Here is a 19052-nt window from a genome sequence, read left to right on the forward strand (position 1 = left end):
ATGAACAAATAATCCTCCTCACCATTTTATTTGCAAACAACATGAACGCAGACTTAAATGTGAAGGAAAGTACAACCAATGCATGGCAAATGGACCGGCCAATCCAAAGGCAACCAGTCAGTTTCACGCACATTAGAAACTACATTCCAACTACATAAAAACAAGCAAGTCTACATATTCCGTCTTTATTTATTTTTTTTGGTGTTTGTACTTACTTGTGTTCCTGGGATTCCCTGTTGTCCCGGGGGACCAGGTTCTCCCTGCGGTCCCTATACATCACAGACAAATAAAAATCACTGACAACGTTGTCGCAGATGTATGAGTTGACATGCAGCAGTTGAAATGTGTTCTCTTTGGCATAAATGCGATCATAATGCAACAAACAAAATGCTCGGGCTGAGAAGCTCTCTTACCATGTTTCCTTTGGGGCCATGTGGACCATCAACACCAGCGATTCCCTGCGAAAATCAATGGTCAGAGATTAAAAAAGAAAGCCATGAGCATTAGATTCACAAAGTTATACTGTGAAACACTTACAGGCTGCCCGGATGGCCCAGGAGGACCTCTAGGACCAAGAAGACCACGGGGGCCCTGAGAAAAGAGATTAGGGATCATATTAAACCATGCAAATATACTCATCTGAATATAGGAATGAATCATAAATAGGATACTTAATTATGTTCTGCCCCCTAGTGGCACATTATACATAAAATCACTGCTTTGTAACTAAATGATCATTATTACGCGGGAGAGACACTTACACTCTCACCAGCCAGACCTCTTGGTCCGATCTCTCCATCTTCTCCCTGTAGATAAGAAATAAAATGAATATCAAAATTTGGCATAGATGAAGCCACAAAAAGATTTTATTTTGGCATTTGTGTTTCTCTTTTGTCTCTTTAGTACGAGTGCTTACCCTTGGACCGTCTTCTCCAGGAGGTCCTGGGGGTCCAGCAGGGCCAGACTCACCCTGTTAGAGAAAGACAGAGGTTGAATACAATATTACCTCCAGAAGAGTTGATGGTTTCTTTTGGAGTCCTGTAATTATTACTATTGTATAAGAAAATACTGGAATAAGCCTACACAAGGATAAGCACGCCACACACATGCTAATGTTAGCTGAGAAGAGCATTATGTTACATAGCAATCAATATAAGAGCTAGTTAAATTCTATCAAAGCCTTTTTTTAAATATAATAATTCTTCTCCTTAAAGGCAGATTGCAATCTTCCAAGCCTCATTTTACGTAATAATTAAATCCATTCCTCATTTTTTGCTTTCTAAAAAATCCAAATCAACAAAATTTGCTGCATGTTTGGCATCCATGTTGTCACATTTTGGACTACAGGATAAAAAATTTCAGAGAGTCTAAATTATGATGAATTGTCATGACTTTTTCTGGGAAAACCATGTCATTTGAAGATATGGATTTGCATATATTCAACTAGAATATGAGGTATCAAGAGCATTCATTAAATATAATGCAGTAAATTAACAATGACAGTAAAGACAGTTATGACACATTACTGTTTAAATAATTAATCACCATTTTATTTTGATGACTTTTATTACATACTTCAATCAGGAGAGCTGAAAATATCATGACAGTTTTATTGTATTTTTTTGTATTACTAAAGCTTGTCATGACAGTTGTTTAATAACATTATATTGTAGCTACAGCGAGCTAATATATGACGTCATTTTTTGGTTTGTTTCTCAGTTTTCTATGATGACTGTTTTCTACTTGTGTCACAGACCGTTCAGTGTTATGGATTCATATGAATATGTGTTGGTTTAAGCAGTGACACATTAAGACCTGCTTCAAAAAGTGGACAAATGTAATGAATCTCTTCAGGCTATATATTGCTCATAAGTACCCCCTCTAGACAACGCTGTTCATTCACTTTAACCAATCTGCCACAACGACAGCTTCTGAAAGGTTCTCCTGGGATCTGTGTGTGTGCGTTGACCACTCACCCGATGACCCTTATCACCAGGTAGACCAGGAAGCCCGTCAAAACCTCTGTCACCCTGTCAAGACAACGTTAAACATGAGCGCATTCATCTTACATTTCCACTGAATAGCTGATCAATTTTGCTCTAAATATGCGAGTCAAAAAGAGGGTCTCTGTTTTTTGTACCTTGGATCCTGACTCTCCAGGCATACCACGGCCCCCATCGGCTCCGGCACGCCCCTGTCCAAAGGATAAAACAAATAAGAACCATTATGTATGCTCCTAATAACGAGAAACAGAGTATAATAAAAACGTCTACAGTAAAGTGTCAGTGAACATCCCTTGAATTTGTCTCTGAATTGCAAAGTATCATAATCATGTTTACAACATGCTTCACCGTTTGGTATCGAAAGTTTTCTGTTTTTGTAAACTTCAAAAAAATCTTACCCTCTTGCCAGATTTTCCAATCGGCCCTGGTGGGCCCTGCATACCCCTCGGACCCTGTCATGTAAAGAGAAATCATTTTGTAGGTAGATAAACAATAATAAATTAGGTGTTATTAGGTCATCGTTTTTGCCATCTCACCTGATGACCAGGGTCTCCGCTGTCTCCCTTCAGTCCAGGAGCACCTGGAAGACCCTAAAGAAGATTGACACCAGAGAGATGAGATCATCAGACACAACCAACTCATTGAAAGACATTTCTGCACTATATTAAAACAAACAGCAGGTGGCAGTCTTTCTCAGTAAATACAATTTGTCTCGTTCTGGAGTCTCTCAGAGACGTACGGCGTCAACAGGTTTTGGTTTGTTTTAAGAAGCACTGTAGTTATTTTGTGACTTGTAGTTATTTTGGAAGAATGTAATCTTTGGCATCTTCATATGAATTCTGAAACTCATGATTTTGAAATTGATGCCCTCTAAGCCAGACATATTTAGCTCATTTAAAAGATGATTTGAGAGTTTGTGTTTATTCTTTAAACGCACCCTACACTAGTCACAAGAGGAATCATTTGGAAGTTCAAGTAATTGAATCTGTCTGCTTTCAAATTACACATCTAAAGATTCATAGCAGACTTCTTTATGAGATAAATATCATAATTATAAAGATCTCAGCTTGTTATATGCGTGACAAGTGTGTCGACCCACTTTTTCTCATTTCTTGTATCTTTGCTATTGGTTTGTCATATCTGAGCATGTAAATTTCCTGCGTGAAATTGTTTAGACTTGAGTTGACTGTCTGATCGTGTATCAACAGGTCTGGATGATACCAGCTAATAGTCGACGATCTGAGATAGATTTTCTGGTTAATGGAGCACAACCATAGATGACAAATTACTCTCCTCTCTTCAGCACAGCCGCGAAAAAAGAGATTCAAATCGTTGGAGGTTTAATGTTGTGTGTTGAAAATGCTCTGACATTATGTTTTGCTTAATGATGAAGCAGTGCATTACATTAAATCAGTGTTATAAGCTAAATCAGTACATTACATTTCAGTTCAGGTCAAGTGTCAGGACACTCAAACCCAAACTGGGCGAGACCCTTGCAGAGGTCATGGGGTAACTGAAACTCACCACTGGTCCTGATCTTCCAGTAAGACCCATTGGACCTGAGGGACCTCTCATGGCGAGCTGTGGACACAAATACAGAATCAAAACCATTGGACAACAACCTAATAGTCTAACTTCAAACACAAATATTTTGGGTTGACATCTTCTGTCTTTATGAGAGGGTGGGGCGGTGTCAGCATTTGTCAAGGACAGATCGTGCCGCTTACGCTAATCTGCAACACCTGTCGGGGTCGTCCTCCTGCGGGTCGTGAACTTTAGTATTTTTAACAGTCTCCCCGCGTGAGTCAACGGACACTCTGCAGCTCCGTTTCACTCTTGTTTTAGCGCAAACAAGGACGGACTAAATCCCCTCCCTCCCTCTGACCTCACGTCCCACCTCTTCCCTGCAAACAGTGAAGAGTCCCTGACATCCCCCTCAACAAACAGCTGGGTGAAGCTCTGGGGCCATTTGGCCCGTTGCTTGAGCTTGCATTGGACCGTGTCGTGTACTCACCCGGGCTTGTGAGAGAATGGCCTGAGCCTGGGCCTCTTGAGCGGACACCACTGGACCTTTCTCACTATCACCGCCGAAACGGAACTGTGAAACACAAACACACAATTAGTAACATTTCATACGATGCTATACTGAAATTTACTATATATTGTAACTTAAAGGGATAGTTCATCCAAAAATGAAAAATCTGTCATCATTTATTCATCCTCAGGTTTGTTCAAACTTGTATACATTTCTTTGCTCCAATGAATACAGAGAAAGATATTTGGAAGAATGTAAGCAATTTACAGTTCTGGGACATCATCCACTACCATACTAGGAAAGAAATATTGTATTTTTCTATTCTGTTGAACACATAATCAGATATTTTGAAGAATTTAAGAAAACGAAGAGTTCTCGGACACCTTTGACAATCATTTAATTCTTCCTACTATAGTAAATGATGTCCCGGAACTGAAAATCACAAACATTCTTCCAAATATCTTTCTCTGTGTTCATCGGAAAAAAAATATGAGTTTATGCATTATTATGCAAGGATGACAGAATTAAAATTTTTGGATGAACAATCCCTTTAATTGGTGGAGTATTGCGTTTGTTTTCCCAGGAATATATATACTTGTTTATGTCTGCAAATGAAATGTGCGATACACTATAGTCCATTATTACAGTATATTTTAGTATATCATAGGATAGTGGTGTACCTTTTTAAAATATTTCCAATCTTAGAAACATATAATTGAATGATTTTCTTCATTGCTGTAATGTGTGACTCTTGTGGTACACAATAGTCGTAAAATCTAATAAAAGAGCTGTTTACTGTTTGTTAGATTGGCATTCTAAGATATACAAGTGCTTTTAGGGGTCTTACTGGCAACATCAGCATAGTACCAGGGGGGCCTGGGATACCATCTGCTCCGGGAAGACCAGCTCGGCCGTTAGGACCCTGGGGAAGCACAAAGAGAGAAATTATATAATTTGGGAACTCGACACTTCTTGACTTGACAACACCCAGGTACGAGAATGCCAGGAGGGAGAGAGATCAAAGGGTGGCAAAGAGACAAGAATAGAGAGAGAGAAAGAGAGATCCACCTTATACTTAAGTGAAGACCCTATTTTAAATATACTGACTGTGTTTAAATGATCTTGGATCATAAGGAAAGGAAATAATACTGTTACAACATGTGAAAATCCAGCTAAAGCCATTTTTATGATTTACAACATGTTCTACTTAAATCGTCCTTTCTGACAAAGAACATTATGTGAAAATATAACCTTGATATCTTTATTAAAATGAATTCATGTTTGAAATCAAACTTTGATGGTCATTATGTCAGAATTACATTTAGTTTCCAATGCTCAGCATTTGAACATGCCTAACCAGATTCTTATTTTAAATCCTGTTATTAAAGCATTTATGTAAAATCTATTTTATTGACATTTACATTAGCTTATCTGCGTAATATTTTCACTATATATTTGCAATTTAGTTTAAAAGCCTTTTATACATTACCACCTCTCTTTATTAATAGCTATTCCATCCTATGAGGTTTACCGAGAGGGATGTTGTGCTGCAAGATGTGTGTTAGTTGCATCATTAGAATCCTTGTGTGTGTGTGTGTGTGTGTGTGTGTGTGCGCTCGCACATTTGTATACGCAGACGTGCAATATCCACAAAACAAACCTAACATCAGAGTGCCAGACAGACTGTGGAGTGGGTGTGAGACTTTCTAATGATAATTATCCTCGACCATTTCAAGGCAGACGAAGTTTTCTGCAACGGTGGATGTCTTTTGCATACATATACACAGATTCATATAAGTGCCACGTTTCATTTCATGAAAATATTTTATATATTGAAAAACCACCATTCATTCCTCCGTGCAAGTATTGATCTTATGATATATTTCCTAATTTGGTTTGATTGATGGATAGTAAGTTTCACAAGTTCTTTAACACGCTTCTTTCAGCTTTACATCTTAAGCCTATCAACCAGGGCTGTAAAAGACGAGTGAAAACTTCACTGAACTTCAAGTAATAAAGAAAGTTACAACCAGGAAATGGACACTTAGCTTAAAGCCCGTGGAATGGTTAGACAACAATAAATCCTCACCCTGTCACCTGAATCTCCAGCAGGACCAGGGGGGCCTTGCAAACCTGGAGGACCTGGTAGACCCTACAGACACAAAAGCAAATTGAGTATAATTACATTTAAGTCTATTTTCAAGATTCTAGACAAATTCAGATCAAAGTTACAACTATTGTAAGTGTCAAATATAAGTAACTCACGGAAGGGCCAGGTGGTCCGGAAGGCCCCTCAATTAGCATTCCCTATGATAAATAAACAAAATCATTTAAAACCTATATAAATAGATACAGTGTATCTGCTAAACAGTTTGCCAAGTTTGGGCTTAACGCTAATAGACACAGACAAGGTGCACAACATTACAGTTTGGATGTCACAGGAATTGTGAGGATTGTGCAGGATTGTCCCTAACCCACCGGCTCAATAACGGCAGGCTCTCCCTTTTCTCCTTTCTGTCCCAGAACAGCACCTCCTCCCACCTGGAAACATAGAGGAACATGAGATGAGACAGACAGACAGGTGATATATCCAGAGGAAAGGTAAAAGATTCTACAAGCAATCTATAACTGTTAGTGGTGGTGCAAAGTGTGTGAGCTGTGAACTGTCATGCAACCATCTGCAGTATGTGATCATTGTCAGACCCTCGAACCTGGGACCAGGTGGGTGATAAGATGGCTACTGGTACTCTGAAAATTTGTATGGGGAAGAATGAGCCTCTTTAGGGTAAAGAGGAGGAGAAGGGTGTGTGTGTGCAGACAGCTGGGTCTGTGGTATGGGGTAATTGCCGTGTCCCCGGGGCAACCCGTGAGATAAGGCGCTGACAGTCAGGGAGTTCAAATCGCAGCAGCTCAGATCGTGTGTCCGTGTAAAGATCTGTGTATGTATGTGAGGGTAATATGAATGAGAGGAAGGAAGAAAGGTGATTTACTGAAATTCATTAGAGAGGGAACCAACATAGACAGAGAGAAGAGATGCACAGGTCTGCGCAGTATGTTTTAAAACATGCCAATGACAACACAGAGTTCATCCCAAACTGTAAATTCTATCAGCATTTATTCACCCATGCAAATAAATGATGACAAAATATAAGTTTTCGAGTTATTTACCATAAACCAACCCACTGAAGAAGTCAAACAACGAGATGGACCTCATGCAGAATGGTGCACTATAGAGTCAAGGATGCATAACCAAGAGTCCAAGCACAACGCTCCCGGATCTCGGGACAGATCCATACTTACTTCCGACCTCACTTCGGTTTCGTCTATGTCGGTTTCTGCAGCCACCCCCGGCCCGAAAAAGTCCTCATAGTTGGCCGTGGGGTTCGGAGCGACGCGGCCGAACTCATCATATGCTCCGTACTCATACTGATTTTTGTTAAGCCCAGTCAAATCATATTCTTTAAGATCATACTCCTTAAAGTCGTAGGTATCCACTGCAACGGGCTCGGCGGTGCCACTGGGCATCACAGGCTCTGGAGCAGCGGTCGGGTCCAGAGAAGCCTCGGGCACATCAGTGACGAAGTCACTGAAAACCTCCTCTTCCTCTGCCTTATTTTAACCAAATAATGCAGCGGGAGGAGGAAGGTTTGAGCAACGGGGGAGAAATGAATGTTAGTTTAAGCTGTTAAAGCAAATACTAATGCGTTTATGTTCTAATGCAGAGCAAAAGAATATAGCATATTAAAGGGATCGTTCACTCACAAACTTATTCACCCACCTGTCATTTCAAACATGCATGACCTTTTTTCTTTTGTAGAACACAAAAGAAGATATTTTGAAGAACGCTGGTAACTGAATCACATTTACTTCTGTTGTGTGGACACAAATCCAATGCACGTCAATGGGTACCGGCGTTGTTCGGTTACCAACATTCTTCAAAATGATCTTCTTTTGACGTCCTACGGGTTTAAAATGACAAGAGAATGAGTAAATGTATTTTCATTTTTGAGTGAACTATCCCTTTAAGAAAGCACTTTAACACTGGGCAGTAAAAAGGTAACGCTTTTTTGTCCCGATGAGAGGAAGTACTTGGGAAGATGTTTAAAGAATAAATATACCACAAATCTTTGAAAAACATTTTTTTAGAAATACGTTTTGCCAAATTTCCTGGACTTTTTTGTAGTGTTTTTAGAGGGACATTTAAAAGCATTAACTTACTGATTATAAAAGCATTATTTATTAATAATTCATTAAGTATGCAACTAAATTGCAGTCTATGATGATTTCTGTCTTTTTCTTCGATGAACACAATGTTAAAATCAAATTATGATTAAAGGGTAAAATATGTCTGAAATCCCACTAGAGGGTTTTATAATTGCTCATACTATTGCGCCCATGATGTGATCAAATGCAAGATACAGTAACAGTTGTAAAATGTTAAATACAAAGTATGTAGAAATGTTACCGAACTCAATGCATTTGACACAGCAAAAATTGCAATATTTAAAAGACAACTACAAAAGCATTCAGTGCTGAATATGATCACTGAAAACACAACAAATATTCCACTAAAATTACACCAAATTTGCACTATAAATATATTGAAAGAGTTCAGTTCTGTTGCAAACCAACAGAGCCAGAACTCTTATACTAGACTACAGCAGCACAAACTTTGAGAACTTTCATTTTATTCTGTTATTTGGAGTCTGAATATCAACACATAAATGCATTTATATCAGCTTGTTTAGGGAACTGTTGGTAATTGAATACATGATCTTATCAGTGATGGTTGGGGCTACAATATGTGCATTCGGCACATATTTTTTTAATCTTCGTTGTTAAGTTTTCTCAAATGTAAACCTGAGCATCACTGAAAAAACAACAGTAAACTGATATCAATGGCATGACCTGACCAAGTTTAAAACATGGCGTGAGTTTCATCCACAATTTCAGCTTTACGTTGTTAAATGATCTTGATATCAAGCAGTTCCCTTGAAATGAAAAGAATAATTGCTTCTGCTTTGCTTTTGAATTGTGCCTTTGTCATTTCATATCATATACTTCCTTCTCCAGAAATCTGTCTTCTCCCAGTGGTAACCCACACATTTTGTGACCCTCGCCCCACACTGTCACAAGAAAATCAAATAATTACCTGGCTAGGTCCAGAAGTTGCCCCAGGAGTTCTGGTATCATCTACCGTTCCGTAGTCAATTTCACTGTCTGTATAGAACTCCCCATCTACATTGTTAGGCTACAGAAGTTTACAGTGAGAGGAGAAGAAGAAGAAAATAAGAAAGTAGGAATTAACTAGGAGTGAATTAGGAACTCCACAAGAGCAACAGGGTCGAACCACTAGGACAGACTGCGTCTGCGTTCAGTCTGGTGGAGAGAAGAGGACGGCCGGCGGGCTCAGACTATCATCAGAGATTTCTCTCATTGAAAGAGAGATCTTGATGGGTTCTCATCTGAACTATTCTCGTACAATTACCCCTACAGCTTGTCTCGGAGATGTAGCCGGCAGGTATCCATATCCCTTCTTCTTAGTAGTTAACTTTTTACTAGCCACTGTGTGCTTTGGTTGCTGGTACTTATAGGGTTTGGGAACAAATTTGGGGGACTTTTTCGTCCTCTTCGTTGTCATGGAGACACTACGTCTCACCCTCTGGAGAAAGGTTATGGTGAAGGTAAAATACACATCAAAACATTCAAGACAGATGACCAATAAAATCGGTTTCCTTGTCTTTACTACACTACATTAGATTCAGGATAACTTGACATATATGATGCATATTTAATATAACATATAAAATATATATAATACACTCTATGACATTATGCCTTCTAAATACAGTACCTAACAGATGACGTATTTTTGTAGGCTAACCCGTAAGTAAGTGCAGCGCTGGTTCCCGCTACCGAAAGCCTATGCATTTTTTACATAGACTTTTGGAAGATCGCAAAAAATAAGCTCTGTGATTAACAAAGGTTTATGATTTTCACACATTTTGTCTATCCAGATAATCTTTACACATTAAACCAACATTTGTTACTTTTCAAGCCGGCACAAGTATAAAGCTAACACGGTGCTACTAACAGACTAGACTTAAGATAGTTAGATATCAACGTCACCACCAATAAGCCTCCGACAACTCTTTCAAACTTTATTAAAAATGTGTTCCCTGGTAACTTAAGTAATTCGTCCGTGAATAAATCCGCATCTGTTAGACATAAACCTTATTTTAACCGATTTACCAAAAACCCAATTAAAAAAACATAGACTTTGGGGCGAGTCCATTTAAGTCCTTAAATGCTAACTCGCTTCCGGGTTTGCATACAAAAATACGTCATCTCTGAGGTACTCAAAAGACATCGACCTTACAAACACAACAACATGCAACACGACAAACATTACATGGGCAAAAGTATGTGAACCAGATTAACAATTTTATATTGCATTAGGTGGATTATTGTCAATAATGTTGATTTAACGTTGAATAAACGTTAACTGAAATTGAACCAAACACATGATGTTCAACTCTCATACTTTTGCACATTTTACACAACACAAAGAAAGGGGAGGGGCCAAAGGATCCCACGACTGACAGCAAGACGCCACATGACATCACAAACTCATCAGGTTTCCTGCATTTACCTGCGGCTCAGAATATTCATCTGTGGCTGTGGGGGTCGCTGCATCATAATAATCATATAAATCACCATATTCAACAGCAGTTGGGTACTGTACACAGAAATAGGACAAGAGAGAGGTTAGTAAAGCGTTTTCGAAAAATATATAGCTCTCTGAAGAATGTAATCTACCCTTTGGGTCCATTACATACAGTACTCTATGGTCCGGTTTCCAATGTGTCAAAATTTGGACTTGTCACATTAAGGTGATGTTACGGTTAAAAGCTTAATAGTACGCTTAAGGAATTGTAAAAAAGCTAGTAAACGTAAGCAGAACGGTGGATTTATAAAATTGATTACTTGGGTGAAAGGTGCACAGCACATGTTACATTCAATACTTTAATGTATAACACTTGATGTACCTATTCTACAAATGTAGGTTTTAGAGACCAAATAAAAGGGTTCCGGCACATCAGGGACAGTCGTGAAACTACTGTAAGATAAAAGCAAATGTGTGGCCTGAAACCCCCTAAAACTAAATATGCGTCTTTAAATTACTGTCTGTCTTTAAAACATGGCAGATTATAGACTCAGATCTACAGAAAGAGCTGGATTCTTTCAAACACGTTTCAAAGTTACAGCTATAAAACCTTAAGTGTCGGGTCAAAAAGAATTTTATATATATAACGCTAGACTTCTAAAGTTAATGACAGAATGTATGTACATACAGTATACAGTTATAGTTTGTATCATATAGATACGTCAATGCCTATTAGCAGTTTAGCATAGTGGCTCTCAACTGGTTTTATTTAGATTTCAGATTTTACATTGGAAAATAGTTTAATTTACTACTTCTGTCTAGTGATTTTAAATAAGGTCAACAGCGGTTTTTGGCAATCAAGTTTCATTGACTCATTCATTCATTTTTTTAAAGAATAGTTCACCTTCAAAATGAAAATGCCCTCATTATTTACACTATTTACCTTGTCATTTCAAACCTGTTTTGACTTTTTTTGCAGAACATAAAAATAAGCTATTTTGAAGAATGTTGGTAACAGAAAACCGTTGGTCCCCATTGGCTTGCATTCATTTTGTTTCAATACACCGGAAGTCAGGGACCAATGGTTTTTGGATACCAACATTTTTCAAAATATCTTCTTTTGTGTTTTGCAGAAGAAGGAAAGTCAAACAGGTTTAAAATGTAAAAGTGAATGATGAAAGAATGTTCCTTTGCACGTTGGTCAGCCTTATTTTACTATCGTATATGCAAGATTATACGATTAGTATGTAGTTGCACTTAGCATTGTTAATGCTAAACCTGATCCCAATAAGAATCATTTCTGCAACACACCAGATGAGAACCAGTGCTTTAATATACAATAAAATCTATTAATTTTAAAAACAGATAGTATTTAGTGTTAGATTTAGTTATTTAAAGTCTGTTTCAAGAAAAAGGGACACGACCAACTACGTACTCATTCATCAATTGCGATACTCTGTAATTAATGAATGAACATTTTAAAAGCGTTTATTTGCAACAGTTAACAGTGGCCTCTTCCTCAAAACAAAGGCCACCAGAAGAGCAGGAAGGCTGATAAAGCACAAGTATGTGGTAATGCTCATACAGCATATGAGAGCTGATGGTGTCATCCTCTTCTGTGGCTGTGATAACTTGAGTAGGATCCTATTCAGCCAGACAGAGTTATTTTCATCCTCATGTTTGAAGTGACAAGACATGAGATAGAGGTTTATTGACTCCTCACACAGGAAGACGTTATTCCTGTTTCAGCTGGATGTAATGTGTAAAATCATGATGCGTTTGTGGTTTTTGGCCATGGGGAATATTGCTGTCTACGATCTATTCTAAATTAATTTAAAATCAGCCAAAAGATTAAACACGCTTGACCCAAATGAATGAAAAAACACAATTTACATATTTCTAAATAGACTATTTCATAAAATATTCACAATAAAGAACGAGCAGGCATGGCCAGGCATTTGATTGACAGTGTCAAACTGTCATCATCGGAGCGTAGCAGGAAAGACCCTTTTCTCCGATGGTCAGTGCAGGGGGCGATTTTGTCCTGATGTCACACTAACCTCCTCTGGTTCCTGTGCTTGTATTGTGTCTTTGTGAGGTACGTCACAGTCTGGGATGTAGTGTTCACAGTATTCGTAGGCTGCTTTGGGATCGGCCACAATCAGCAGTTGTTGAATGTCACCCTGATGATGCAAGATAAAAAGATCAGCGCTGTTATATACACCTGCACAATATAACAAACACATATTTATTCCTAAAACTGATCCTGATTGTTGATGTAATTTATGACTACAACCCTCTTCACAGTGGTGATTTTTGTATTGCTGTTTTTATATATTGTTGTTGGTAGCAATGCTCTATTAAGATTACTTTACGTTTTTTGTATAAATAATAATCACAATTGCACAACATAAATATATAGCAATAACAGGGCAGATTCTATTTGCAATACTGTAAGTGAACGAGACATTTAAGTACAGTATGCTGCAGAATTTAGCAATGCATCTTATCTAAGTAAAGATGTAAGAAAAAGCCTAAAAAATGTGGCACAAATGAACTATATCCGGAGTAAAATAAACAACCTATAGAACATTCTTTCTCTTGTACGACCAGAACAAGTAAACAAAACACATATCATTAAGACAGTGACAAACAAAGGTCAGGCGGTCAGGAAATTGCTGCCCTTGTTGTTAAGGTTTATAAGCCGGTACATAAAACACGCTTCAACACCTGGCTACAAGAATCCACACAGGAAACATGTAAGATGAGATCTGTTCAGTCTGTTTTGCTATGCATAAGCAACGGTTCATTAAACCTGTTGGCCAACAGCTAATTAAACGCATAAGAAGTGTGCGACAAATCTGTTTCTTGCCTTTGTTGTGTTATAACCAATAACGTACATATTGTCTGAAGTTTTAGGCAACTATATATGGATCTGATCTCCAGTAATCTGATAGGCTCAGGCAGCATAGAGACCTAGACCTGCTACAAAGCATTAGTATTAAAATTTCCACGTGACAGATGCCAATGAGGATGTGTTGGAACGTGAGAGAGACAAACAGAGAGAGAGAGAGACCATAATATCTAGCATCCACTGAAAAAAACCAGCAGGCTAGAACTTGTTTGGGGACAGCAAACAAGTGTGTGTGTGTGTGTGTTTACACTTCTCTCTGTAAACCAACTGTATAAACAAAATGCTCAGGTGTGCCCACAGTAAAACAGAGGATGCTTTACCTCCTCATTAAAACCAAATACCATGTTGCATACCAGCATTTCTTATTTTAGACTTCCAAAAATAAACAGGCTTCCACAATTATCATAATTTATTCAAACATAGAAATTACTATTACAGTGAACAAAATGTTCAGAATAATTAAAATTCCAAACTAGATTTGCTTTGCTAACATTGGAACCATTGCAAAAATTAACCAGACCATTAAAGCATCGGTGCCAAATTTCAGGACTACCATTGTGGACTAGTGCCAGAATGGAGAAAAACAGAGAGATCAAGCCATTGGTTGATCAAAAATGACATGTTTGCATCATCTGTCACCCGTGTGTCATAAACAAGTCCATGGACCCTTTTTTAAGGAAAGTGTGTCAGCTCTCAATAAATAATCTATACACATCTCTCAGCCTGGATATAACAGGTTCATCTAAAAGGTTCACTGTGTGAAAAAACTTTTTAAGATTTGGACCCCCGGCTCGAGCATACAGTTAACAGTTCAAACAGCGACGTTGCACAGTAGGAAACCCCTCATTAAGCGCCATAACCTCCCAGCTTTACAACATGAGAGAATTTGGTAAATTTTCTTGGGTCATTTAATTGTCCTCAACTGCTTAAATTACAGAACTGAAGTGAATGGTGAGCAAAAAACCTGTGACAAAAGACGCGTTGACCTTTGATGTAACCGAGCCTATAGAGCTGCGAGCCGATTGGCCGCATGATACGCCCAATACTATTAGCCGTGGTCAGCACAGTTTCCTCACCTCACAGAGAATAGCAATTAAGACAATTAACGTGTCACTCAGAAGGTCCAAAAAGTGCGGATGTGTTGTACTGTGGTTCAAAGCGTATAAGAGACTTATGTGGATAGGGTGGGGTTACATCAGGTTTGGGAATCAAAAATAAGTTGAATTATTATAAGTAGCTACGTGGATTTTTTTTATGTCATGTTCACTTTCAAACTTCATAAATCAAGGGCTTCTTTACCAGCCGTACAAAGTGATTCAGTGTTGATTCATCTGGGCTCACTAAGGGATGTTACTCCTATGACCAGGTATTTCCGCCATATTTCCCAGAATACACTTCAGAGGTAGCCATGCATTGGGAACAGACACCGTTTTCATGCCTTCAGACAGAGACCTCTGTGTTTCAAAGCACACAAATCCCAACTGAGATCCTGAATTTGGATACTGGGCATACCTCTCGCTGCGTTCTATAAATATGCGGATTCATAAGGCAAGAGGTACAAATGAAGAGTTTGTTTCCAAAATGAGATAACTCTTTTTTTGAGTTATTATGGCTTAAATCAAAACAAACCAATTGCAAAAAACTGGAAATAAACTCTTCAAATATAGAATCTGTGTCTGGGATGAAACTCCGAACTCTTTCGAGTCAAATGCATTCAAGACCACTTCTCAATTACCACAGACAACAACATCTGAAATCATTTCTGATCATAAGTTAAATATACGAATACTATTGTTAAGAAAATTCAGAATGCAGAAATCATATTAGGTATACAAATCTGCACATCAGTGACAATCGCACAATGTCAGCACGGTCGCTGACAAAACGTTCCTAATTTTTTTTGTAGCAATAAGTCGGATGAGGTGTTAAGATAGCTTTCCCAACCCCCTTGTAACCAGACTCTCTCTATTGCACAGGCAAACACACACGAGACCTCAAACTTGCCCCCTTCTTACCACAAAGCAAAGCATTTCAATATCACCTGTCAATCGGGCCATTGTACATCTTTATTTACAGCTTTAACTCAGTTTGACCTTGCGCATTCCAAACTGCCTCAAACATGACTATTTAAGCGCACACAAAACAACACAGTAAAACAGAAACGCTGCAGTTAAAACAGCCAGATTGATGCTTAGACACAAATAAACACACTAGAAATTACATTTATACATGTTGTATCTATACGTCCTCACCTGGGGGACTTGTGTTGTATGAATCACCAAAAACGGCGGTATTAGTACAAAAATCTTTTCTAATGAAGAGACAATTTCACCTATATCTTGTGTGAGTACATTTACATTTAAATTATTTTTTCATTATTCTTTGAACTATCCCTTGACGGTTGGGTCTTCTTAGGATAGCCTATATTACATTAAGTTTGAAACAACCAAGTATAGTTATATGTCATGCACATACAACATCAACCAGCCATCAGTTGGCCGTGAGCTAAAGCCCAGAGCGATCTGTGAATGAAGAGACCTCTGACACTGAGAAGCTTTAATTACAAGGTGAATGAAGCCTTCATAACAGGATTGAAGGGGAAAACCCGACTGCCCAAAAGTAAACAAGTCACACAAGGCTTGTCTGTGTTGCCCGGAGTTCCAGCAGTCCATGTTCAAAGAGCCTGTATCCACCAATGCTATTTCTGAACCCTGATGTTTGTAGAATCGAAGGCTATTTTATATTAATCCCAAAAAATCATACATTCACATTAATGACTTTCAAAGTTACTCACAGTTCAAGAAAGTGCACATATTGCCTAAAAAAGGCAAAGTTGCTCTTAAAGTGATAGTTCTCCAAAAAATGAAAAGTCATCATTTACTTAAACTGTAGTCATTTCAAACCTGTACGACTTTCTTCCACAGAACACAAAAGAAGATATTTAAAAAATATTTTGGTATCTTAACCCACACCGGTACCAATTGACTTGCGTTGGTTTTGTGTCTATAGAAGTGTAGATTACATTAGCTTTCCCTGTAGCTCAGTGGTAAGAGCATTGCGTTAACAACACAAGGTTGTGCGTTCGATCCCAGGGGATTGCACATACCTATGTATAAATGTATAGGATAATGCAAGGTAAGTCGCTTTGGATAAAAGCGTCTGCCAAATGCGTAAATTTAAGTGAATGGGTACCGCTGTTGTTCGTTCTTTAAAAAATTCTTCTTTTTGTGGTCAGGAGAAAAAAGAAAGTCATACAGGTTTGAAATGATAAGAAGGCGAGTAAATGACTTTTAACCGACCGAATTTTCATCTTTGGATGAACTATCCCTTTAAGGAACCACTGACCTAAGTGACCATCCCACATACCATCACCCACATAAAAATGGAGGTTGTCATGGAGACCACTGATCGTTTTCTTGGAGGAACAAAAGTAAAGCAATGAATGAGATGCTTAAGCAAGGAGCCGTTAGCTAATGGTAAACACAAATGTATACATGCCACAAACGTTTTTGAGGCATTTTCAGTACACCTGGCCCGAATTTTTGTAATAGTGCAATTTTTCAAAAAAAATATATGTTGGAGTAAAGTATTTGAGGTGAAAAAAGAACAATTTCTCATTTATAGGCTAATTACGTTCTGCCCCATGCTGGTTTTATTTGTCATGAAACGAACAACACACAACATATCGTAGCATGCGGAGGTTTCCAGAGCAAGACTATAAATCTTTTACCAGCTATTTACTCCACTCTCCTAAAATGGACAGATGTTCTCAGCGTTAAATGAAATACATCAAAGACCGGATAATTTTTTTCTTGATGTGAAAGCTGATGTATAGTCCTTTATCTAAGTTCCTTGAGAAATGAAATTGGATTTACCTCAAAAGCTTCTTCATCCAGGATCCTGGTGCCAAAGACGGTTATGCCATTGGTGTCAAGACCGGCACGGTCACTCCTGCCCAAGGGTTTGGTCAACTTCTTTTTACAGTCAACAGTTATAGTCACGGTCTTCTTCTCAACGCTGATGCCTACACGATGCCACCTGAAATGGACCAAAGAGCAGAAGATCGTCAGCAGAAAAGAAAAGTAAAAGACGACTGCACGTGAGACGCGTCTTATTTAAAACCCAAGTCAGATTTACTCCATTTCTGATAACATTCAAGGCCTCAATAGACCACATTCCATCCTTCAAACTTTGGCCTTGTTTAACACTGGATTAAACTCATTAAACTCCTGACCAAATCCCCCCGTGAATTATTCGGCATGACAGGCACCTTGAACATTGTGGAAAGTGTGTGTCAGAAAGGTTAGACACAGAAACCGAACTGCATAGTAAAACATCGAGCTGAGGAAGTAAAGCGTCGGTTGGGATATTGGTAACAAGCCAAGAGGTTTCAAAGAGATATCAATAGCAAACACACAAGGGCGATCAATTTCCCATAATCCACTTCAATAGAAGGAAAAGCTTTATTCTGGCTCATGTCTTTAATGTGCTTGGCAAACTTTAACTGCAGTAGGACAGGGCTTACTTGTGTTTTGAAAACCACAGATTGAATAGGAAGTGTTTAGGGAATTTTATGAAAACAGAGTTTAGACAAATTATGTGTATGATTGACAGAGCTATATGTAGACCACAATGCATATTTCATGCCTTGAGGCACTATAAATATCCTGAGAATCTACAAAGAAATGTGTTCAACACAATCCCAGGAATGGTCAAATGCAATGATTTAAAGACAAATATTTTCAGTATGGACATTTTCCCTAAGGGAATGCAGCAGTATAATTCTTCTTTCCGTGAATGTATGTATAGTAAATCACGTCAACAACACATTGTATATAATATAGAACTGCAATATGTTGTCCATACATTTTGACACACATATCACATTTTGTGTTTTATATCCATTCTAAATCACCATATCACCGCTAGCACATGTCCCTGGACCTTTTTCTTTTTAAAAACTTGATTGTTGATTAAAATTTGTACAAAATGGAATGTGAATATTTTAAGGGGAAATATATTTGACTATTTATCCTTTTTCACAGCGACTGCAACCAAATTCCAGTAGTTCCAAAAGCTCACATTACATATATAAACAATGATGAATACAAAATGATGAATGCCCTCTTACATATTGCATGATTAGCTTGGATGGGGAAATTATTTAAACATTGGAAAAAAATCACCTTTGAACAGTCCTGTGATGCTATAGACAAATTACAGAAATCCTATCTAAGCTTCCAAAAAGATAATGCAGAAATTCATATTTCAATAAATTAATTAATCGATTCAATTCTACTTGAAATGTAATGTCAAAGGTTATGTTAAACTGCAGAGAGATGATCTGTTCTACTACTGTAAAAAACCCTTACTAAATATCCACTCGTGTCAGTAATTCTTTCAGCATGAGGGAGCAGAATTGGTACTATAATC

At 38.1% G+C, this 19052-nt stretch overlaps 1 protein-coding gene across 2 annotated transcripts in view; it reads right to left on the minus strand.

The window, feature by feature from the left end:
- Positions 1-19052, minus strand: part of col11a1a (collagen, type XI, alpha 1a) — a 62215-nt gene that overhangs the window by 34058 nt on the left and 9105 nt on the right. The window contains exons 4-23 of one of the 2 annotated variants that reach the window (XM_056738750.1): positions 17495-17657; positions 12766-12888; positions 10691-10777; positions 9191-9289; positions 7339-7647; positions 6517-6579; positions 6304-6345; positions 6128-6190; positions 4886-4960; positions 4018-4101; positions 3528-3584; positions 2540-2593; positions 2402-2455; positions 2141-2194; positions 1977-2030; positions 917-970; positions 762-806; positions 538-591; positions 414-458; positions 216-269 (exon numbers count right to left, since the gene is read on the minus strand). In XM_056738750.1, the coding sequence (XP_056594728.1) occupies positions 216-269; positions 414-458; positions 538-591; positions 762-806; positions 917-970; positions 1977-2030; positions 2141-2194; positions 2402-2455; positions 2540-2593; positions 3528-3584; positions 4018-4101; positions 4886-4960; positions 6128-6190; positions 6304-6345; positions 6517-6579; positions 7339-7647; positions 9191-9289; positions 10691-10777; positions 12766-12888; positions 17495-17657 (1633 nt within the window). The remainder of the gene's footprint in view (positions 1-215; positions 270-413; positions 459-537; positions 592-761; positions 807-916; positions 971-1976; positions 2031-2140; positions 2195-2401; positions 2456-2539; positions 2594-3527; positions 3585-4017; positions 4102-4885; positions 4961-6127; positions 6191-6303; positions 6346-6516; positions 6580-7338; positions 7648-9190; positions 9290-10690; positions 10778-12765; positions 12889-17494; positions 17658-19052) is intronic. The other variant, XM_056738751.1, reaches the window with a different exon arrangement.

Source organism: Triplophysa dalaica, chromosome 23 (genome assembly GCF_015846415.1).
Source record: "Triplophysa dalaica isolate WHDGS20190420 chromosome 23, ASM1584641v1, whole genome shotgun sequence".
NCBI classification, from domain to species: Eukaryota; Metazoa; Chordata; class Actinopteri; order Cypriniformes; family Nemacheilidae; genus Triplophysa; species Triplophysa dalaica.